This window comes from Lycium ferocissimum, chromosome 10 (genome assembly GCF_029784015.1).
Source record: "Lycium ferocissimum isolate CSIRO_LF1 chromosome 10, AGI_CSIRO_Lferr_CH_V1, whole genome shotgun sequence".
In the NCBI taxonomy this organism is placed as follows: Eukaryota; Viridiplantae; Streptophyta; class Magnoliopsida; order Solanales; family Solanaceae; genus Lycium; species Lycium ferocissimum.
This window is the reverse complement of record NC_081351.1, coordinates 28,164,593-28,190,164: the sequence shown is the minus strand read 5'-3', so window position 1 is coordinate 28,190,164 and position 25,572 is coordinate 28,164,593. Positions and strand designations below refer to the sequence as shown.

Here is a 25,572-nt window from a genome sequence, read left to right as displayed (position 1 = left end):
ATAATCCAGCAAGACCCTCTAGCATAAATGCTGGAAACACAGGATTTCTTATCCTAAGCAATAGCCATCCCACGCCCCCCCTTAGGTACGGAAAACTACAAATTTATGATGTGGAACTCCAAGCCCTCATAAGCTCCTCCAAAATTGACTCATCTCCTCTCTCCCATGGAAAGATATCCTTATCTGACCTTTCCAGGGATGGTGGAAGGTACATAGATGAAGTGACTAAGAAAATAGATCTCATGACTAACACAAAGCTAATTCATGATGTGAGGATTGTTCACGACCATATAAGGAGACTACAACCCATTCCCTCAACTAATGTGAAACAACCTAATACCCCTTTTATATCCAAAATCGGACATCTAGAGCATGAACAACATAACATAGGCTCAAGGAAACACAGCAACAAAGATGGTTTTGGCAGCATATACCATGAAATAGAAAAGGACCTTCAGCCTAACTCAACACTAAAAGCTAGCTTATGTGTCAAAGATTGTCCACTCCTAATTACAAAATTACAGGAATTCTAAACGTTTTCATATAAAATAGATTCTAGTCATATTCATTATTTCCTAATATTGACAAAGTTTAACAAAACTATTTATATAATTCCAAGGAATGAGAACCTCATGCTAAACATTCATTATCACCAATGCCCTATTACTTAAGCAACTGATCATTCCTTCTTTCCACATAAATGAACTAAATCATTACTACACTTAAGACTAAGCAATCTACACCAACCCACTACTCCTACAGTCTAAATAACAAATATCACACCTTTATCCCAAACTAGTTAAGGCCGCCTGTGGAAATCATTAACATCCATTTCGCTCCATTTGGACTCGTTTTATTCGAATACTCAATCATTGGTCTAGGTGCGTTTCTTTAACACTAGAACTCTCTACGTCTTCTACTAACATACACTTGTCTAAACAAATAGGCTTTTGGCAGACATCAAACATAATGTAAGTGCACCAATATGACAAATGTTAATTCAAACTCATTGGAATCGCCTATATAGAGTTCTTGCTTTCATTTTGTTCCATTCTTTGCTAAGTCTATATGAATTTCAAGAGATTGTTCTTGTTCAGAAAAAAATTCAAGAAATTGTAATTTTTCTAAGACAATTTAGCTCTATCTGAATTTTAGGTCTAGTTCGTCCTTTTTAACACCTTCAATCGTCATAGTGTAATGTAACACCTATGGACCAATGCATTTGAAGGTCCATGAGCACATAGTCAAACCATCTCAAAGACCTTCTCTTGTTTTATCCTCCATGTATGCCACATGTACCTTTTGTCGAATGTAATAATTTATAAAATTGCCTAACCTTATATGACTGCATTTTTTTTATTTTTTTTTTAACTGGTAACATTGTTATTGAAAGCACTAGGGCAGTGCTAAAGCCAATGACTGCATATTCATCATAAGATAACATTTCTCGACACCCATCGTATGAATATGTTGGGTCGTAGATATATGATGGGAGTCATAGAGGCCCAACACTCACTTTTATATTTTTTTTCTTTTCTCACTACCGTTCTATAGGTTTCAAGAAGTCATCAAACACAATTTCTCGAAAAAAAAGAAGTCATCAAACACAATAACTCATTTCCAACCTAGAATCCCCAAGCGGGATGAATGATCTGCAGATCCCAGATCAGAACCTAATGACGCCTCCAAGGATTATATAGAAAACACCACCAATGCAGACAACCAAAATACGTTTTAGCATTTTCACGATTCAATTTTTTCCTTTTTTTTGATTGGTAAAGGATGTTCGGCTTCATGATTCAATTATGCAACTACAACCGTCCTTGGTACCAAAGATACCCCACCTATAAAAACAAGTTATGCCCTGCGCCCCATTTCTTTCTCCAGGAGAAGACCAGAAACCTAGTGCATAAGAGTATCCCGTTCATGCACTGCACGTCAGAAGATATTTTTGTATTCTTATCCCATTATACAACCAATTTGCTATATATATGAACCACTCAAAATAGCTACAACTTAATATATTGTCACACTACCATCACAGAGATTGACCCTATACAAATAGTCAGAATCACCCAAGATTGATATCAACATGATTATGATTGCTATAAACCACCTAATGTCGGATATGATTGCTCCACAGTCTCAGCCATATAAATTACAGATATGGCTGAGACTGTGGAGCAAGCTTCAATATAGAAAAGAACAACAATGCCGTCGCTAGTCCACTAGGTCATTTATCTGTCACTTACTTGTCTTTATCACGATGTCAGTGACAGTCTATAATGAGCTGATATGATTTTCCTCCAAACTAGGTTGATCTTATAGAAAGCAAGCTTACTCGCACGAGAAGATATCAAGTGCAAGACAAAGCACATAGTAGCTTCCTTCGCGCTCCTGAAAATTTTCCTTAGGATGTTGCCAACCTCTTGCCTTTTCCCCTTCCCTTGGTTGGGAGGGAAAATGTGTGATCTCTATAAGAAAATATCCTAATATTCCACTTTCAATAATTTTGTAAAGGATGCAGAAGAAGTAAAGGAAGAAAAAGCATACCAAACAGCTAGACAGAGATGGAGAACTTTTGATGGCAACTAATAGCCTTAAAAGTAAAATAAAGAAAATAGGATAAGTCAGCACATTCCGGTGTTTATCCCATCCGCATAATTCTATGTAATTTCATGATTGACAACGTTCTGTCAACACACCAATTGATAGACATGCATGACTGAGAATTCCGGCAAAACCTATTACTCGACGTTGAGCATCTAATATACATTAAAACAGAGAGACAATTGATCCGGCACCTGTATCCTCCACAGATATCTTATACTCTGGCTTCAGTTAAATGGTTCTCTTGGATTTTTTCCTCTTTTTTTGCACATGCAGAGCTCATTCACCATCAAATATTGCTGCAAAACAAGTAAAATAATCAGGTATACACGATCTTGGGATGGGATAGTTGAAAGATTGCACTGCATAGCTGAAGAAGGACACGCAATATCTTCCAAAACCATTGTTTCTCCTTTAATTTTTTGGTTTAGTACCCTGAAGAATCAGACTAGACATTTGGAGAGAGTGAAGGACTAACTAATAGATACTCCCACCGTTTCAATTTATGTGAACCTATTTGACTGGGCACGGAGTTTAAGAAAGAAGAGAAGACTTTTAAACTTGTGGTGTTAAAGGAGTCACGTATATTTTGTTTGGATATAAATCATTGCATAAAGGTAAATTGTTTTCAAATATTGAAAGGGGCCATTCTTTTTGGCACGGACTAATAAGGAAATAGGTTCACATAAATTGAATCGGAAGGAGTATAAGCAAATAGCAAGCAAAATATGTAAATAGACTTGATTTATAAAAGCTATATCATGCATCTCATACTTTCCATAAAGACAAAATAACAGGGTTCAACCTACAGAACCATAGAACATGTGAGTAATGTTACCTAATACATAAACTGATATCGCTCATACAACGAGAACTAGCTCGCTTTTGTTATAACCTAAAATGTTATTGCTCTACCGATTATTCACTCCCTAACTTCTCAGATATGCTTCCAATGCTTCTTATTGACTTCCAATTCATTTATTTACATCTTCCCTCATGCTAACCGGTGCAAACACACTCTTGAAACCTTAGGTTTCTTTAAAGTATCCATCATTAGGGATTTATCAATAGGTAATGTTGCACCAATGCCCAACCAAAGGGCGACTGCGGTACCAATAAGGCAGCCCTATGTACTAAGCTCCCGCTATGCACGAGGTTACGTTGATAAGATCCATCCATTTAGCAGCACCTTAGGAAGGGCGAACCACACTGAGTATGCTTTAAGAAATTGTGATTTTCTAATAAAGTTTGTAATTTCTTACGTTAGAGAGAATTCAATAGTAAGTTAAGAAAACATTATTGGAACCATATCTTCCTTTAATTCAGTGGAAAGCTGGACTCTGGACTAATATTGCTAATAGATAGTAAAACACTGTATCATTAAATCTAGAGTTCCACATTGATACTGGATCATTTTAGGAGAAATTCACAAGGAACTGATAAGTCATATTAACTCTCTTTCTGGCACCAAAACAAACCAAAAAATTATGTATCTGATGATGGAATAGACGTCCTGATTGCACGACATAGCGCAGGTTGATCAGTGTTCTTGCACCAACTGATTGAAAGCCCAATTTGGTTGTCCTTCAAAGAGCTTAAACATGATACCTCCAATTCGCCACGGTCCCTCGCAGCTCTTTTAACTTCTGGCCCCTTACGAGGAGCTGCTTTCTTCTCATCCTGCACGAGAACAAGGGATATACATAGGCTACCCGCCCTATTAGTTGCCTCCAAAGTTTAGAGAAGACCATGGATAACAGTTTCCACTGTTTTAATTTTTAAGAACACATTCAATGCAGCAAAAATAAGTATATACTTTTAACAAGCTACAGACCTGCTATAGTGGCTTAAGACCCAAAAGTCCTGAAACAGTGATGAGATGCTTGGAATTTGCAAGAGAGAAAAAAAAAAAAAGAGAGAGAGAGAGAGAGAAGTGAGGGAGTGATAATAGACATTCCAAGAGAGGCTATGAGGAGCAATGTGAGAGGGATGTCACAAGAGAAAAATGCGAGAGAAAGCCTTTCTTAGAGGGCCTGGAACTAGAAGAATGGTTGGACAACAAACATCCATCTCGTTCGTCCTTTGGATACCCGTATAACCATCGAAGGCTATTGAAGTGACTAATTCCTGGAAACTAGGAGGCGTGAAAAACAAAGAATATGTTGGAGTTATCTTATCATGTCTATCTAGTCCCATTAAGCTTGATGTTAAGAAAGAATCTCTTGCAGGAAGGTTGGCTAGAGATTTGCTTTTAGGAATGCAGTTTTTCTATGAAGAATAAAAAGGAATGCTATTGCCAGGTGGGTGAACCCTCACAGGCATCATGTGCCCATACATATACACAAGTTTGTCAATTACCGCTGGGCGACGTGTGTACTTAACGTGTTGACAATGTTGACAGGTGGCTAAAAGCATAATTTTCAGGTCATTACGCGTATATTGAAGGGAATCATGGAAAGGTTTCTATGCTTTCAAGCTGGTATTATACACGGTCACAAACTTGGAAAATGACATCATGTTGTATCAGATACAATACAGGACCAGATAGACGCCTAGAATACAGCTTGTAGACTTAAATACTTAAGCTTTCAAGCAATGCCAGCTAACACAAATTAGAGCTGATTCCAAAACTGAAAAGATAGTATTTCATACTAGTTAGTAAAGCTATGATAGTTCAGAATCATATAGTTAAACATCCTAAGAACCTTTGAAAGGAAACATATAGAGGATCTACTAAACAAAAGTACAAACCTACCGAACTAAGACATTCTATGCAAATCTATATTTTTCAGATTGCAATTAATTCACATTGTCTAAAGACAATGAAGCCTAACATATAGGCTTCACAAGAACCATAATCTAAGTAAACCTCTAATGCATTGTGTCTTAAAATAAACAAAGATCACAGAATTGCTCTTAAAATTGGAACATAAAAATGCAGTAAAAGTCGGAATATTCAAATCCTTCAAAGTTCTTCACCTGATGCATATGTCCTACACGTCAGAAAGAATTCCACACCGACAAAAGAGTTCGTGAAAAGTAAGAAAAAGGAAACAGTGGTTTAGATTTCTACTTTGAGAAACGATGACATAGCAAATACCTTAGTATTGTTGCAATACCTGGTCCTTTTTTTCCTGTTCAGTTGAAATAGCTTTCATTAATCAGGCATCCAGAAGACGCAACCAAGTTTGGATGAAATGCCCGACCACGCCAGGCATGGGTTTCACATGCGCTCCGCGATTAATGACCTATCCTCGCAGTAAACTAATCAAGGTATAGCAAACACGGATTGGAAATGTCTACAAAAGTATTGAGTCTTACATGTATTTGTTTTTCTTGATCATTGACTTATTTTTCCTTTCATGACACATTTTCCTATACTCCTCCATGTTCCTAGTGTGAGGCTATTAAACTTATTTTCGACTAGTCCGTTCATGGAAACTCGAACTTCATCAAGACAACAATATGGAGGGGAGGGGGGAGGGAGTGAGGAGAAGAGAAAGCAAATGGAAACGCAACTCTTCTGGTTTGCTTTATCACTTAAAAAAAGTTCAAAGATACACCTGTCAATTCCACTTACCATGCAAACGATAACGCTAATAAGGTGAAATGTAAGATCCTCATAAAATATGATTAGAAGCCTTACTGTATATGCTAACATGTTTGAAAAGAGAAAATACTATACTTTGGTTAGATTGCAGAAGGGAGCGCATTTATCAATTAAACCACAATCACTGAAACATGTTAATAATGTTGTCTCTTCAGATTGATTGAGGAAAAGACAATTACAGAGGAAAAATGAAGAAAAGAATCTTCACAAAAGGGAAAAATGAAAATCAATGCAAAAGAAACAAAGAAAGGGAGGAAACTCCAGTTAAAGGTTTAATGCTGTTGTTTTTTTGTTGAAGAAGGTTTAATGCTGTTGTCTCTTCTTTATTCACGCAGCTGGTTGGGAGAGGGCAATGGTATCTGAGAAACGAGGTAAAAAGACTCAACCATAACTAGACTCTAACTAGGCCTAAATCATCTATCTTTTCCACGGCAATCTTTCATCCACTGCTGACATGCTCACTTGACCGCCTTCTAATGGTGTAAAAGTTCTTTCAATATACCTAGTCATTCACTTTGTAATTGGTTTTGTGGCCGTGAGAAAAATTCTTTGGCATTCTTTGCCACTTCTGCCTCCAGTATCGCTTCTAAGACAATGTCGGACCCCTTTGCTTCATCTTTACATTTTGGCAACAGTCCTGCACTCTCAGCAGAGACAGGAAGTACAGTGATACTGCCAGATTCATCAGTCAGTTCACTCAGACTTTCTCTATCTACGGATACAGGTCCCAAAGGAGCCATTTCTGCCAATCTCGCATAAGCAGCTGCTTGACTGTGCATATCTGACAAAGCTGAGCTCCTTGAATTAAGATCCTTAGGTGTGATAGTTACTGCTTTGTTCTCCCTATCAGATTTTTGAGGTCCATTTTCAACTATTGTTCTCTTTTCATCAGATTTTTGAGGTCCATTCATGATCGTGCTAGCCCCAGCTGTAGCGTTGATGTTGTCTACTAGCCTCGTTGTCAGTAGACCAGGATTCATAAAAGAGAATGTTCGAATTTCATGACGTATGGCTTCTACTTGAGCCATGGTATCTTGCATTTCCTTATGCATCTGGCGAGCTTGAGACTGCTGCATGACATTTTCAAATTGGCCACGGGCCAGTTGAACATAACCAATGGCACGCCCAGCAAATCTGCCAGCTGTTCTTGCAATGATTGGCAGATCTTTAGGTCCAATAACAGCAGCAGTAGCGCCAAGCATGAGAAATAGCTCTCCATATGAAAATCCCAGCATCTCTTTTTCTTTTTTCACTTTGTTTCTCTCTTATGTTTCAAGACTACCGCAAAAGGAGATTGTTATCAAGGACCCTTATCAGAAATTTGCTCGGAGAAGTCGTCTATGAGTCTCGCTGGTGGATCGTTAGCCATGCCAGACACATACTGTTGACTCTTCTGCCATCATTCTCTATAAAATTCCTACCTAGTTATGATGGAGAAGGTTACACACAAAGCAAAAAAGAAACACAGTACTTATCAAGAAGCAAACCAAACAATGGACTAATGTATCATTTACAAAATACATCAAACCACATACAATGACTAAAGTTTAGGAACACAAACAAGGAACACAACTAAGTTTGTCCCCGAATCACTTACTTAAGACCAATTAAGAGCCTGTTTGGACGGGCTTAAAAAAAGCAGCTTATAAGCTAAGTCCCCGAATCACTTACTTAAGACCAATTAAGAGCCTGTTTGGACGGGCTTAAAAAAAAGCAGCTTAGAAGCTGCTTTTTTTAAGCTAAGCCAAACGGGCCCAATTATTTTTTTGGGCTTATTTTAAGCACAAAATGGCTCATAAGCTGGCCCGCCAAACACTCAAAAAAGCTGAAAACAGCTTATAAGTTGTTATTAGCAACTTATAAGCTAAGCCAAACGGGCTCTAAAACTCTTCTTGTGGATGGAAAGAATATTACTTTTAGAAATGATATACTAGTTAATGACAAACAACAAAGAAAACTCGAAGAGTGTTAAGCAAGTTATACAAAGTGAGTACTTGTTGTGCAAAGCACTCAACTCTGAAGAAACTACTTAAATTTTTGTGGCCGAAAATTATCCTCTTGAATCCTTTCAAGGATGCTCCATTATAGAATTCAACACTCAACTATACATACAGGGGCGGATCTAGTCATTGCCCAGGGTGGGCAAAATTTACAGTATATATTTAGGGTAATTTTTTTGTGTTCATGCACATATGTTAACTTTTGAACACCCTGAACAAATGTAAAAGGCTAGTTCAAGTGGTTCAATTATTTTTCCGAACACCCTGAATGAAAATCCTGGATCCGCCACTGTATACATACCAATATCTATACCAAAACCAGCTGCTAGCAAATTGATGACTAAAATTCCAGTGGCATATTATTGTCCAGGATGGAGGAATAGCCTAATTATAAGCAGAAAGATACCATTTTGAAACCAAAACGACAGAGATTACTCATTACGTCTAATTGGTTCGCGTACATAAACTTATCAAAACGTGAAAAAGGAACTAGAAGTTGTTCAAAATCTCTTCTTTAAAGAGGACTGGGCGAGCTAACAGCAACCAGAAACGCCATCAAACCTTTGTATTATCTTTTAACATATCAGTATAAGCCAGGATTTTTCTTTTTCTTTTTTAACACTAAATATATTCTTGTGTAGATATACAATTTTACTTTTTAGTTCATTTATGCATTTTTAGCTACAATCTACTCTTTAATCGTGCTTTGCTCTGCAGACTTGGCACTTTTGGGGAAAAACACACATATATAGGAATTAAAGTCGAACTTAGCGATAGAATGAACCTAATTCATCCCGCAAATCATTCAAAACGAGAATTAGGATAAAAATAAAAACTCAAATTTCAAATCATAATACATAAACTCCTCCAAGGAAAACAAAACAAAAAAAAAAAAAGCATGATGTTCAGATAATATTTTAGGTTAGCTTATAATTTACACAGAATAGGATAAGTAAAAAGATCAACGGTAATTACTTGATTACAGGAAGAGGACAGGATCAACAGAAACAATTGAATTTAGCTACTGATTACGACTTGAACACAACGCAATTTGGATTTATTATTACTGCTGCTGCCGCCATTGCTATACATGGTGTGAAAACTGAAACCGTGGCGGCCTATTGGAGTCGGATCCGGGTCGAATTTGGGTTCCACGTGCGAGTCATTTTTTTTGCGCGGATTGTCCTTCTTTTGGGTGGTCTTTAAATTTTTTCTCGTTTCATTTTTCCAGCAAGTAGCGCATACTTATGCTAATTCGAAGCTCTTCAACTTTCACTCGCATAAATAAAAGCACACCGCCTTTGCAGGACTAGAAGGTGTGTATGCTGGATTCGGTAAAGACGCCTTAAGGAAAGATCTGGCATAACTAAAAGTCTGTCCCATAATAAGAAAATTTTTCCTTAAGACATAGTTTATTTATAGTACAGATTTAATTTTTAGTGAGGGATAAACTAAAAGATGCTTCATAAGGCGTAACTTTTTCCACGGTATAGACTGTATACCTTACAAGGCAAACTTTTAGCGATGTTTAAAGAAAGCCATTTTAAAAGATACTTTTAAGCATAGTTTTGATGGGATACTTTTAATTAAGGCGTAACTAAAAGTATGCCCCATAAGGTGGAACTTTTCCTTAAAGCGTAACTAAAAGTTTGCATTGAAAACTAAAAAAAAAAAAAAAAAAAAAAAAAAAAAAAGATATGCCTCAAGGCAAAGTCTGCCGAAGGGAATAGAGCGAAATTCAAACTCTGTCTTATGAATTTTTTTAAAAATTTTGACTGAGCGGGGATTCAAACGCGAAATCCATGGGTTTTAGGCGAAGGACAAAAATTAAAGACTACCATTTTGAGGACCAAAAGTTAAAGACCACCCCAAAAGAAGGACAATTCTGCGAATTGCCCCGTGCGAGTTGAGAGATGTCCAACCAACTGGGCTAGGACCAGGACCTGAATCGGCCCACCATCTTGAACCAATATTGGGCCAGGCTCCTTGACACCCACAATTTCACTCGGGAAAATTGGGTAAATAGCCACTCTCAGACCAATTATGACAAGTCAATGGGCCGAAGTGCATTTGGGTCCACCATTTAAATCATACTCGTTGTGTATAAAAATGGGAAACTTACAAAAATGACTACATTTTGAGGGTTAAAAATTTGGCATAACTACACTTTAACTAATTACATTTCGTAGCTACAAAGAGAAACGTGCTACGGTAAATTGTATTCAAAATTCAGATTGTATTCAAAATTTGGCTGAGTGAAATTTCGCTGTATTCAAGTTCAGATTTCGCTGTATTCAAGTCAAATTTCGATGTATTCAAGTCAGATGTATTCAACTGAGTTGTATTCAAAAATTTTTTTTTTTTGGGTAATAAAGTTGTATTCAAATCAAATATATTCAACTCAACTGTATTCATTTGTAGCTACTTTTTCACTGTATTCATGAAATAACTATCTGTATTCATAAACGTCTCGCTATATTGCCGAATACAACGAGTAAAAATCGAATACATAAAAACATAGATACACAAAAAATTAATAAATAATTATAAAAAAATGAATACAATCTAAACATTTAACAAAAAAAAGCTCAAAAAAGTGAATACAATCGCCGTATTCGTGTATACAACAACACCAACCACTAGCTCCGGCCAGATCTGCCGACGATTTCCGGCTAGATCGGCCGGAAATTTCACAATAACAACAACAACAGCCAACAACAGAGAGAGAGAGAGAGAGAGAGAGAGAGAGAGAGAGAGAGAGAGAGAGAGAGAACAACAGCAATGTTAGTCCTATCGTCGAGCTATCGCGCGAACCACAACAACAACAACACCAACCGTATCCGGAGGATGCGCAGTGCCGTGGTCACGACTTCGAGCTACGGTGGCGACGGGAGGCAGACGTCGTCGCTAGCAACCGCATCCGAGTGGATGCACCGCGGTGATAATAGCGTAGCTCCGGCTGCCGTCGCTAGCAAGGTGAAGAGAAAGCACGGTTTCGCCGAGAAAATGAACTGTGACGGTTCCGACGGGAGTACAGAGAGCGAAAGAGAGAGAGTCGAGGGAGAGAGAGAGAGAGGGGTTTTGAGGAAAACACTACACAATGAAATAAGAGGAGAATAGTTACATTGATTGATACACAAAATTTAGCTATGAGATGTAATTAAAGTAAAATGTAGTTACTAAATATAATTACCTACTAATGTTTGTCACACCATGTAGATTTCCCTATAAAAATTGGGAAATTTACGTAAATGTATCGTCGGCCAAATATAAAAAAATCTACACACTGATATGTCTATTATACGTATATTATATGTATGTTGTATGTATACTTAAGTATAAATATACAAAGCTTATACATTTGTTGACTAGTTTGTAAACTAAATCACCCAAAGGTATGGGGCTGTAATTTTCACATAAAAAATTTACAAGTGTATCCATTTCGAAACCAAAACTTTAAGCATACGGTGTCTGAAGTTTCTGAAGCTCAGACATATATAACTGAATTCAATTATTTTGCATAAACTTCAAAAGGAGATCTTAATTGATTGGTTAACTCAGTCCATTTTAATCTACTGAAATTTGATCCAATCGAGCATTTAAAGTATTATATCTATTTCGGCTGACTATACGTGTAATCCAACACTCACTTCTTAAAAATGAAAAACTATAGCATGAAAGACTTTCTTCCAAGAGAGAGGAACAAAAAGTTGGCTTTTAAGAAACCACTTACATTGTCTTACACCTCTCAACTTATGTTGTCTTCTTTTCATTTCATTTTATGGGATTGGCTGGTGGGTAAGGTAACACACTAGTGGCTGATCAGTAATGATTTGGACATAGATATTTAGTTGCCTAACAATCCTTTTTCCCGATTACTAAAATGAAGAGAGTGAAGATGGTGAAGAAAGGGGTCTAGATTGTCCTTTTTCCACTTTTTGAACTAGCTAATTTGCTTTGTCCTTTTTATATTCTTTGTCCCACTATCCAGTCCAAATACATTTTATGGTGCGTCATCCCTGATGTGTCTTTTATTATTTTCTCACGGTTTCTTGAGATTTTTTGTCATATTGGACTTTTATGCTAACTTTAACCGACCACCACTCTCATTAGTCTAGATTTGAAATTCTCTTGAAAATGATATCTTTGTTAAAAATATAATTTAATTTGATAAATTACGTCTAATTTAACAGTGATTTTTGTTGTCATACACTCATGATTTAATCATTTAGCGCCGCACGAGTATAAAAATAGGTTTTTTTTGTATTAGAATATTAACCTTTAAACTCAAAGTGGTTAAACATACAAAAATTGCTGTTGTATACATGTTCTATCAAAATCCACATATTAAACTATATATTGTAAAATCATTCTAAAAGAGTTAGTTAAATATATCAAAAGATGAAGCAAGAACAATAAAGAGATAAAGAGAGGAGAGAGGACAGACTTCTCCCTCATCCAAATGTGTTCAAGTGTAAGTACATCACCTATTATATCTCTATATATACTACTACATAGAGGATAGTCAAAAGGTGACAATAAATAAGATAATAACTATGAAGGTTATGGGGGAAGATCATGGAGGTGTGGGAATTAATATTACATAACGTAAGATAGGGAGGGAGATTTAATAGCTACATCATGGAGAAAGTAGTGAGAGTAACTTCTGGCGAGTTATGGACATCCACCACAATATACATAATATTTCATAACACTCCCCTCGACGTCCATGTATAACATAATGCTTGCTCGTTAAAAACCTTACTGGAAAACCCAAAAGGGGGAAAATCCTAGTAAAGGAAAAGAGTACACATATCTTCTAATACGTACGTCACGTCTCGTTAAAAAACTTGCAAGGAAAACCCAAAGGATAAACCCTCGCTAAGGGAAAAAGAGTACAACGCATATTATACTCCCCCCGATTAAAATATCTCTTCATTCCGGAGACGACGTGTAAACAAATCTTGTATACCAGCCTTCTTTCCGTCAAGATCGTGTCTGAAAAGAACTTTGACGAAATGTGTTGTATTATGTCTCCTTTGCTATATCCTTCTTTCAATTGAGCTATGCAAGATTTGTACAATAATATTGGTGAAATCTTCATTTTCAAATAAACATCATACTGTTGCAAAATGTGCTGAATTATTGGTCTCAACTAGACACGTATTCCTGACTTCCTTTGTAAGTAGCTATCACCTTGCATGTATTGAATAAGTATCACTAATTGACTGCCATATAGAACTTCATAATGTGTAGTACCCTTACATGCAAATCGGTAACTCGCTTTGAAGAACAAACTTCATATAATAATAAAAATAATGTCTTGCATTTTACATAACCAACAAAACCTTGATAATATTTGTTAGGATAAACAAATCTATATTAATAATTTCTTTTGGCAAAGATGTATAATACAATATACTCATCATTATAATGAGGTCAAAATGATGTTTATTTACATTTAGCAACATCACAACCATTAGAGTACTCAATGGAATCGCTTTAGCCTATATAAAGATTTGTTGAAGCTTTATTTTCGTAAAACTTAAATGCTTCAAACCAATTTAAATCTCTACGGATTTTCTTTCGTTGTCTATATAGCCATATTGACAACAATTAATTATACGCATTCAAAATTTTCATATATTGTCAGACTAATAAGAAACACCATTGCATCCACCACATGAGAATACAAACATCTCCATACAATAATGTCAAGATTTTTTTTTGCGAAAAATCTTTATGCCAGAAGGCACAAGCCGTACTTTATATTTACGGTTTTTATTTCTCATTTTACTTTTCGCACAAGAATCCATTTGTACCCCACTGACATTATACCTTGAGGTCCTTGGACTATACGTCCAAAACATCACTATTCCAAGTGAAACAAAATATACTTTGATCGTATTTTATTTGGCCAATCATTATCTCGTCCACATTCTTTGACGGATTTGAATTCAAGATCCTCATCACCATTATAATATTGAGCGCTACATTATTTTAAGGATACCGTAGACGGTCATTTGATATCGGTTCCAATGCGACTTAACTTATCGAGATCTCTTCATTTTTTTTTTATCAATTTCAGGTACCCGAACCTTTCCCAAGATTTTATGAAAGTTATGTTGTGGTGCTCTTTAAAGCACTTTCCTCATTGTATGACCATCTTGATCATTTGCTCTTCTCCTTCTTCAAGGAGTTTTATCTTTGGAACCAATCAGTCTATCGTCAAAGACTCTGTTCTTCAAGAACTTTAATTCTAATTGGAATTGGAGCATTTACGGCTGGAATATAATATTCACTTTTGGGTCAGTAAATGCATCTGGCAGTTAACTTGAATTATCTTTTTAACGAGGATCATACCAGTGATAATTCATTACATATACCTTATTTTCCAGCTACTTATCATCCCTCCCCCTAATGTTAGGAAATCTAACGTTTACCTCCCAACCTTATTTGAGACCCATCTTTGTGTGTTGTGGTGGAGCAATTAAATCATATACCGCACATTCAAATTTCTAGACAGGAATTACTTGGTTCCTGAACCTGAACCAACCTCGAGGAGAGAGTCAAAACTTGTTGGCACGATCTTCCTGCTTACATATTTAATAATCTATCACAAACCAAATTTCTTTTTGGAAGATTTGTTCTCGTAATCAATTGTTTAGCTATAATTGGAGGCATACAATTTCTGCTAAACCAACTTGGATATAAACCAACATTATCAACAAAATTTCATAGTTTGAAACGTGTTTAATATAACAATTGAGCAAACAACCTTGCAAAAATCAAATTGCAAGTGGATACCAATGCATGTATGACCATAACAAAATGGATTAAAATCATATAATTGTAAATCCATATATATATATATATATGTATATATGTGTGTGTGTGTGTGTATATGTTGTACATATATATATATATATATATATATATATATATATATATATATATACACACACGTATATATATATATACACACATATATATATATATATATATATATATATATCCCTTTTATATGTTCCAAAATCATGGGATACAATCCCAACCTTAGGCGGTAAATTAATCAATTTTTCATCAAGAGAACAAGCAACACAAGAGAATTCTTGAAGAATCTTTTTATTTCTTCAAAATATAACCACATGAATTCTCAATTATTTTCGCATCACATTTGAATCAGGATGGCCAACCGATCATGCCAACTTCCGTAGCATGTGATTCCATCATGCTTGTATTTACGTGGTACAAATTCGGAGGAAAAACGGACAACATTTCATATACATTTTTTTTAATCCGCTATAGTTGTAGTAATATGAAGATATTAAATCTTCCCATAATTTATAATCTCAATATAATTCATATTTGACCAATGCCTTTGAAACTTAAAAAGTTTCTTTTGAGACTTACTACAATACCAATATTATGAACAATTTCATTCCTCCGGGTAGTAACAAAGTAGATTTTTCAGAGCTCCAATTAATTATGTACTACCGCATATTTCATAATACCATCCATACGGTGAATATCCTTTTACGAATTAATTGTCATTGTGATCATGGCCAAAACCTTTATAAGAAAGACTTATTTCTTACTTTTACCCTTTGGTAATTCATGATAAGACATACCACAATATTTGTGACGTACTAATAGTACGTGACCTAACCATTGACCATTTATGTCAAAACATTTTTTTTTCTCTCAAACCTTCCGTAGAGGTGAGTTGTGTGGTATTTATTCAATAATACATGAGCACATCATTATCCATACCGTTACACATTTCACTTTCAAAATTGGCAAGCATTCACGATGCTTACCACAAATCACATTCTCTTTGAGAAATAGACTATAATCATATATATATATATATATATATATATATATATATATATATATATATATATATCTGTGTGTGTGTGTGTGTTTCATAAACTTTCATTATAAGCCCATTGTCTTTATCATATTCATAGACCCTCCTCCACATCACTTTGAAATTGTTTTCCTTTCTTTTGATGGAGGATTTATAAAACGTATCAAATTTGGTCGCACGACAACCGCTTGCTCAGTCACCTTTCATACCAAATTGATGACAAAAATTACCTTCACCTTTAGAAGGATCATTTTGAGAACCCATAATGTTCTTCCTTTTATAATTACCACAATGATTACTATTATTATACTTTTTGCTATTTGCCATGCCCAAGTCCATTTGTACAACCACAATAATAATTTTGTCATCTTTCAGACATTTCATGTACTGCTACCACATTCACTTCATGGAATGAAGCAAAGTGAGACGGGCTTTATAATTTTTCATCAAAAGTACATATTTTGCCTTAGTCATCATTATATCATCAATATAGTGCATTGGGACTCGAACCCAATGTCTTGCCCTCATAAGGCATGTCAAGCCATAATGCGTGGGGACTCAAACCCAACATCATATTATCATAGTGCATCATGACTCAAACCCGATATTTTATCCTCTTGGTTTGATGGGACTTGAATGCACCCATTTATCCTATTGGTGTGATGGTACTTGAATCCAGCGCCTCACCCTGACATAATAGGTCATATGTAATGAGAGTCATGCTCCAGCTTTAAAAAACATTACCACCTTTTGTAGTTATAGGCATAAACGAAACTATAACAATCAAGACTTATAAAATATAGCCTAATGCAACAATAGCTGATAAATGTTATCACCAACATCCATAATTCTTACAAAATAAATATGTGAATCTTATGTTAACGCATCTAAGTTAAAAAATTTCTTTAATGAACTCTGCCAGATTCGTTTTGAAATTATTGGAAAGCGCTTACCTTTCAAACTAACATACCAAATGAATTAGTTCAATCTGGCTTATTAGAATTTGATTCTACCTCAATTCTGAGAAATTTATATTGATTAAGACCAAGGTTTGGAGATGGAGTTCAGTGCTTACCAAGAAATCCTTGTACATATCCTACAAACATATATTTGAGTGTATCGTAAAACATATAAATCCCATATATTATAGGTTAATCAATAAAAACAAACAGTAGCACCAAAATCATTAAACCGAAACCTACAACTTTTAAGATTCTCACTTTGATTTTAGTTTAGGCTACATTTGTTTTTCGTACTGTTATTTAGAAATTACTTTCAACGAAAAGAAATTTCATATGAGATCTAGTGTTTAATGAATAAAGAACATAAAACCATATATTTGTGGATCATAATAAATGTATAAACTCTTACCACTATGTAGAGATATTGGAATAACGTTACCTGATATGTTAACCTTTTAATTTCCATCCTGTATCACCAAGCAACTAAGACGCAAGTTAAAGATGGAGGCATAGCAAAAAGATCGTATCTAATTACTAACTATAATTATAATAGACATACTATGTGTCCATACCTTATAACTTGATTTATTAGAAATATGTGTACCTTGTTTGTACGCTTAGAAAATGTTCAAGTGGAGGTTGCAAAGTGAGGAAGAAAGTTGAAAGAGATGAAATAATTTCACCTATTTGATAACCACATATGAAGGAAAACGTAACCATAAAAGCCCCTTCACCCTTTACTGCCACGAAATGCCAACAGTGAGTTTTCTCAATGAATCAGCTTCTTCGTGGTGATCTTCTTGAGGAGAACAAATTGTTAATTGATACATCATATGCCCAAGCAGTACATCATGGTTGAGATGAAAATCATTAGAGACTCATGCTGATAACGTGTTGTAAAATCATTCTAAAAGAGTTAGTTAAATACATCAAAAGATGAAGCAAGAACAATAAAGAGATAAAGAGACAAGAGAGGAGAGATTTCTTATTCATCCAAATGTGTTCAAGTGTAAGTACATCACCTATTATATCTTTATATATACTATTACATAGAGGATAGTCAAAAGGTGGCAATAAACAAGATAATAACTATGAAGGTTATGGGGGAAGATATGGAGGTAGAATTAATATTTACATAATGAAGATAGAAGGTGGGAGATTTAATAGCTACATCATGGAGAAAGTAGTGGGAGTAACTTCTTAGGAGTTATGGACATCCACCACAATATACATAATATTTCACAACACTATAATACTTTTGAAATTTAATCTTTTTATTTTTGGAACTTATCCCGATTTATATGTGCCTAGAGGCTAGAGAGTCTTAATGGTTACAATAATAATGTACGGGCAATTTGCAGGATTGTCCTTCACTGGGGTGGTCTTTAATTTTTGTTCCTTAAATTGGTGGTCTTTAACTTTTGTCCTTAAGTCTCAAATAAGGCAGAATTTGCATGGCCAGATTTGCAAAATTCTGCCTTGCGATTTTTTTTTTTATTTTTTTTATTGAGGCTGGGGTTTGAGCCCACAATCTCGATGTATTAGGCGAAGGGCAAAACTTAAAGACCACCAATTTGAAGGGCAAAAATTAAAGACCACCCCAAATGAAGGGCAAAAAAAAAAAAAAAAAAAAAAATAATGTACTATACGAATATATAAGGGTATCCCAATATAGAATACAATGTGGTTGTTCAATATATTATCACGTCATTCTATAATAAAATGGCAGAAGTGGCGAAAACACCCCTAAACTTGGCACAGATTGCAACTTTAGTCCCCAAACTATGGGTAGTCTTCAAGACACTACTAAATTTGGCTAAGTAGATTTTAATAGACTCCGAACTGCCACATGGCACATCAAGTGTTGTCAAACTCCTTCACGCGTTTGAGAGCGGCCATATCAGTAGCCAAACGATTAAAAAAAACCTTTTTTCTCTTCCCTTTATATTTTGTCCTATTCCAACGGCTAAAATCATCCCCTTTATCCTTATTTAGACCCTCTTCTATTAAAATATACCACAACTTGAATTCAAGCTGTTGTTGCTTCTTTTTCCTCTTCTTCTTCTTCTTCTTCTTTTCTAATTGTTAAAATTTATCTCTCAATTGAAGCATTATCAAGCATTTAAATGTGATTTGAGCCTAATAAGTTTTCAGAAACCCTAATCGGAAAAACATTATTGAAATCACTAACCTTTGAAGAAGACAACTGAAAACATGATCGATTGGTGCAGAAAACACGATTGACCAAAAGAGCCCCATCGGAACCCTAATCGACGAACATACAACCCCACCGGAACCCTAATCAACGAACTTGAACCCACCCACACTTAATACACCCAAGAATCAACCGAATGTAACCCTTACACCTGGTGGTTAGCGAGATTTCTAGCTAAAACCCTAAAATTTCCATGGAAATCAAAAGGAGATGGAGAGAGTTTTTGTTCAAATGGATAGTTCTAGACTGATTAGGCTGATTTAATTGAACATGGGTTATCGGGTCGGGTTATTTACCCGGATGTAATTTTCTTTTATTATTTGGCGTTAATATTATACACGTAGAGGCCACATCAGCTGGAAATTCCAACTGAACCCACGAGTGACTACACTCACTAAGGGTCATGAGCTCGGGGGTGTATTCAAATCCACTTAGCCAAGCTTCGGGGTGTCTTGAAGTCTAGCCATAGTTTGAGGACTAAAGTTGCAATTCGTGCCAAGTTTAGAGGTGTTTTAACCACTTCAACCTAATAAAATTTGTGATACATGGAAAAAATATTGCTATTGACGCGAATAGGTCAATTATCATGAAAATTTATCACAATAATTGTAGTTTTTAAGGAATTTTATAAGGGTGTTAATTAAATTCCCATTATGTACGATTCTCATTTTGGAGCATACATAAAAATTGCGATAGGTCAAACGAGGTGAAACCTAAGGATGTATATATGTAGGAAAACGATTTACTAATTTTCACTTGCCATTAAAACACAGATTGTTTCTGTATTTTGTTTTGTTTTTTCATCCATGTTTGTACTCCTATCTGCTTAGAGAAAATAAAATATGTTTGGATAAGAAAGCAAAATAATTGTAGTTGAAAACGTAACAACTTGTTTGTCTTTTTCACCCGATGGACCCTAAGAGAGAAGTTAATAAGTCTATTCTAATTTCTAACCTTTCTTCAAAACTTGAGAAAGCAACTTTTAAGATATTTAAGTTTTAAGATGTTCCACCTTAGGATTCTCCCTTCTATTTTTAAGTTTTTCTTTATCTTTTGACATTTCATTCAATTTTTAAATTGATATTGCTATTGAAATATCTATAAGTTTTTTACGTATAAGAAATATTTAAAGATATTGACAAGTTATACTCGTGTACTAGTATCATAAAGTCACAACAACAATAGTTATTATTCATTTTCACTTAGTAATTTGTCATTTTAGCTAGGACAAACTAGGGGATCCTAAAATTACGAATTCTCTAATAGAAGTGTTAATGCTCTTTAGAATACCTGACATACAATCTTTAACAAAAGTAAATGGACATGCACATGTCAAATTCTGGACCAAATTTAAATGACGCATAAACAATTATTGTATAAATATTAAATTCCAACTCGTTGGCACTTTCTCTGTATATGGATATTTCAATTCAATAGTATTCCTTTTTTGTTATGTTCTCTTGAATTTTAAGATAATATGGTGTCTTACGTGATTTTAAATTTATCTTGTTATATTTTATACCCTTAATCATCCTAGTATTACACAGGCCAGTCGACTCATTTGGGTAGAACATAAGCAAATAGTATCATGTGACCTTTTCGAAACTTTCTCTTCCTCTCCTAATAAAAGAAAAGGTTGCTTTTAACATATTTTGTCATAATAACGATAGAATACACTTCAATACCAGAATTTATACAAAAAGGAAATAGATGGTGATAATTTAATTGGATCCCATTGTTAAATTTAATTGGATCCCATGGTTACAGATCCTATTTTACATTGTTGATCCGCAAAATTCGAATTTCATGTTGAATTTTTCCCTGCCCAACACTAGAAGGAAAAGATTAGGAAAGATATTTTTTTAGCATTCAAGGCTCAAGATAAGGCAAGAATACTTTAAAATAAAATGTGGGTCCCAAGAACGGGAACCATGTGAAAAGGATCTAAATGGATCTTTCACAGTACACCCCCTCCAACTTATTGGCGACAGACGGAAGCAACCTCTCTTTTGTTGTTATCTGCGTCCTTTCATCAACTTGCAGAAATAGTGGAGTAATAAATGAGAGGGTTTAATTAAACTGAATATGAGTGTAATTTAGTTAGAGATAGACCCTGTATTTTTAAATTAAATACTTATACCTCTTATAATCTGAAAATTCTACACTACATATTCTTTAATTTTAAAAAAGATTAAACATTCTTGTCTTGTAAAATATTTATCTTTTGGAACTCATAAATTGGAAATTAACACAAATTATTTAATAAGATATACCAATTATCAGTATGAACTTTCTTGGACTTTAATGTAAGTTATTTGTATTTTAATTAATTATAATAATTTCTCTTTTTTATTTTTTCTCTTCAAAATCATCTTAGATATACTTAGTTAGCTAAAGCTTCATTTGTGTAAAATTTTCGTTGTATAAAATGTTTAAACGTTTTAGAAAAATAGGAATAACATACATAGGAGCTATAGCCCATAAGTGTAGGATTTCCATAATAGGGACTATAAATATTGGATTTTAAAATATAGAGGATCTATCCGTAATTACACCATAATACAAGGATGAATAGTGAAATTGACCCTTAAAATAAGATAATGGATTACCAGTGCGCACACGTAACATTAGGAATAAACGTACACGTGTCAGAATCAGAACGGCTAATTTACATACCTACCATCTTCTCGGAGCCAATATAAACTCAGAGTACCTAAAAGAAAAAATATCCACTTCTTGTTCCTCTTCACTTCATTTTATCGTTTCTTCAATGGATCGTCTCTTTCTCTTATCTCTTCTCTCTTTAACACTCATCTCATCGGCTTTTTCCTTCTCCGATGAGGATCCATTAATCCAACAAGTCGTTTCCGAAACCAACGACAACCATGTCTTAAATGCAGAGCATCACTTTTCACTGTTTAAATCTAAGTTTAATAAGATCTATGCTACACAAGAAGAACATGACCATAGATTTAAGGTGTTTAGTGCTAACCTACGACGTGCGAGGAGACACCAGTTGCTTGACCCTTCAGCTGAGCATGGGGTTACAAAGTTTTCTGATCTGACTCCATCCGAGTTTCGAAGGACTTACCTTGGACTGCACAAACCTAAACCTAAGCTTAATGCTGAGAAAGCTCCCATCTTACCCACTTCTGATCTACCGTCTGATTTTGATTGGCGTGAAAAAGGCGCCGTCACCGGCGTCAAAAATCAGGTGAAGCTTTTTCCTTTTTAGTCTGTCTAAAAAACATGACATCTTTCTATATTTGTTAGTAATAAGTTAACTTTGAGATGATTTATAGCAACACCCTTACATAGATATAGTATTTGGATATGTGATTAATTGTCCCTTTGTCCAATTTAAGTATCTTAGTTTGACTAGATACGGAGTTTAAGAAATAAAGAAAAGCTTTTGAATCTTATTTCTTTGAATCTTGCAGTTGTAAACTAGTCAGATATGGAAAGAGGCACTTTTTTTTTTTAGGACAAATCAAAGAGAAAAGTTAAATTAGGACATGACAGAGGGGGAAGATATATTTGTTTATGTGATTAATTGATTCCTCAGACCCTACTTGTGGAATTACACTGACTGTGTTGTTGTTATTGTCTGTGATTAATTGATTATCCACTTGAATTTTTTGTTGATTGTTTTGTATTTATTGGTGGATGGCTTTGACTATGATAGGGTTCATGTGGTTCTTGCTGGTCGTTCAGTACGACAGGAGCAGTGGAAGGAGCTCACTTTTTGGCAACTGGGGAGCTGGTGAGCCTTAGTGAACAGCAGCTTGTTGACTGTGACCATGAGGTTAGTGTTTTTCTTGGCGTTGACTTTTTTAAATTTGATTAGTTCAATATTCTTTAGTCTCTATTATCTATGTTTGAATGAGATTAATGATGTTTTGCTGGTGTTGCTTAACATATTGGTGATGTTGCTTAGATCATATGCTTAGCTCTGTATAAACCATTGAGGTTTCTTGTCAAAGTTAGTTGTTTGAAAGAGTTTGCTGATTGGTTTGATAAGGTTTCTTGTCAAAGCTAGTTGTTTGGAAGGGTATGCTGATTAGGTTTGAATTACGTCATTGAGGTTTCTTGTCAAAACTAGTTATCTGTTGGCAAGGTTTTACAAATTAGGTTTCATCCTTTGCAAAAGGATTAAACTTTACTCCTTTTTGGGATCTATGCTATGGGGGCTGGGGAGCGTAAGACAAAAGCCAATAGGATTGTTCTAATTTCTTTGTTTACAATGGTTTCTTATTTTCTTGAAACAGCCTCAATCTGTTATACTCGATCCCAAATAGTTGGGTTAATTTTCTTGAAACAAATCATATTAATGGGCAAATCGTTGCACCGAACTCTGTATCGCTAAGGCTCCTTTGCCAAAGCTAGTTATCTGCGTCAAAGCGTAACCATTTGGGTTTTCATTCTGTGGGAAAGGATTAAAGATTAGAACTTTTTTGCGTGTCTGTACTACTGGGGTTGCGAGCAGTGGTTAAGGCAAAAAGAAACTAGAATTGTCTTATGTTCTTTATTCCTCATCACAGTTCAATAAAAGTTTAAATGGTTTTCCATTTTCATAGAAGCAACTTAGAAAGAGGAACAAAACCAGCAAGGGAACTGAGTTGAGACTGAGCAGAGACAATAACCTTTGCTGCTGACTGCGCGGATGTTATTATTGCTTTTTCTTCAGCTTAATACATACATATTCATTTTACCCTGTTAATCTTAAATCAAAATTTTCTCTTTTGCAGTGTGATGCGGAGGAAAAAAGTTCTTGTGATGCAGGTTGCAACGGTGGTCTCATGACTACTGCCTTTGAGTATACCCTGAAAGCTGGAGGTCTCCAACGGGAGAAAGATTATCCTTACACTGGCAAGGATGGCAAATGCCACTTTGACAAGAGCAAAATTGCCGCCTCTGTATCTAACTTCAGTGTTATTGGTCTTGATGAAGACCAAATTGCTGCTAACCTGGTTAAACATGGTCCTCTTGCAGGTAATGTAGCTATCATAAACTAAAGACTTAAGTTGGAGTGTTTTTAGCCAGAGTGAATGAGAGAGTAGACAAGAGACTTACTCTGTTCTTTATTGTGTAAAATGCAGTGGGGATCAACGCTGCTTGGATGCAGACATACATTGGAGGAGTTTCATGCCCATTAATTTGCTTCAAGCATCAGGATCATGGTGTCCTCCTGGTGGGTTATGGTTCTGCTGGCTTTGCCCCTATCCGTCTTAAGGAAAAGCCTTACTGGATCATCAAGAATTCGTGGGGAGAGAACTGGGGAGAGCACGGATATTACAAGATCTGCAGGGGTCACAATATATGTGGAGTTGATGCCATGGTCTCTACTGTCACTGCTGCCCATACTACTAATCCTAATCTTTAAGATGAATTTATCCCATGAATGTTGTCTGTGATCAAGGGTTTTATTTTACTACCACTACCCTAATCTGTGTAAATATGTCGGTCAGTAATGTATTCTGAACTCAAGTCTTAGATTTCATAAGCACTTTATTATTGTGCCTCAAACGACGTACTGTGATTTGTATCTGTAGTTTATACTGCAAAAATGAAGTTTGAATTCTAAGTTATTTGCAATATACTGCATGCTCGGAATGTCTCTAATCCTCTTTGAGCTTCTATATTCCATATTAGTACATTGCTTCAGAGTTCTGACTTAAGAAGCATGCTGTAAATACTAACTTGATAAACAGACAACTTGGTGCATTGAAAATTGAGATTGTGTGTATATAATGACCATGAGCCCGTTTGGATTGACTTATTTCTATAAAATGTTTGCAGCTTATAAAAATTGAGATTGTGTGTATATAATGACCATGTCCGGAGGATTACTAGCACGTCGCAATGTCATTGTTTGCCTGGTGTTAGCGTCTGATTGATGTGGTATCCACTGGATAGATCTATAAAAAGTCAGGAACATAAAGGTAAGATAAGTGGTGAAGAAATTACTGCAACTTTTAAGCAAGAAAAATGCACAACTAATTTGAAGTTGATGCCGTTGTAGCCTTCTGGTAATAAACTGCTCTTTTATTTGAGGATTGAATAAATCATGTTGAGTGCATGACATTCAAATGGAAATTCCTCAGGGGCAGATCTTTGGCGGCAGTGTGTACCTATAACCTCTATTGACACGAAAATTGGAAGAAATCCAAGCCCAATTACGCCAGTAGTCTTGAACAAACAGCTCTTGATTGCATCATTCTATGATATTTAATCATCATCCTCACCAATTGAGACAAACGACAACAGTACCAGTTAAAAAAAACAAAACGACAATTTTGCAA

General features: G+C 35.3%; 2 protein-coding genes across 2 annotated transcripts; one reads left to right on the top strand and one right to left on the bottom strand.

Moving 5' to 3' along the window:
• Positions 1-6,518: 6,518 nt before the first annotated feature.
• Positions 6,519-9,380, bottom strand: LOC132033169 (uncharacterized). Its single transcript, XM_059423057.1, has 2 exons — positions 9,196-9,380; positions 6,519-7,637 (listed from the first exon to the last, which is right to left on the bottom strand). Exon 2 carries the CDS (start codon positions 7,453-7,455, stop codon positions 6,727-6,729), a length of 729 nt encoding a protein of 242 aa, XP_059279040.1. The 5' UTR covers positions 7,456-7,637; positions 9,196-9,380; the 3' UTR covers positions 6,519-6,726.
• Positions 9,381-21,991: 12,611 nt separating this feature from the next.
• LOC132033168 (probable cysteine protease RD19C) lies at positions 21,992-24,867 on the top strand. Its single transcript, XM_059423056.1, has 4 exons — positions 21,992-22,484; positions 22,956-23,075; positions 24,019-24,262; positions 24,370-24,867. The coding sequence occupies exons 1-4, from the start codon at positions 22,041-22,043 to the stop codon at positions 24,651-24,653; spliced, it is 1,092 nt and encodes a 363-aa protein (XP_059279039.1). The 5' UTR covers positions 21,992-22,040; the 3' UTR covers positions 24,654-24,867.
• Positions 24,868-25,572: the final 705 nt, after the last annotated feature.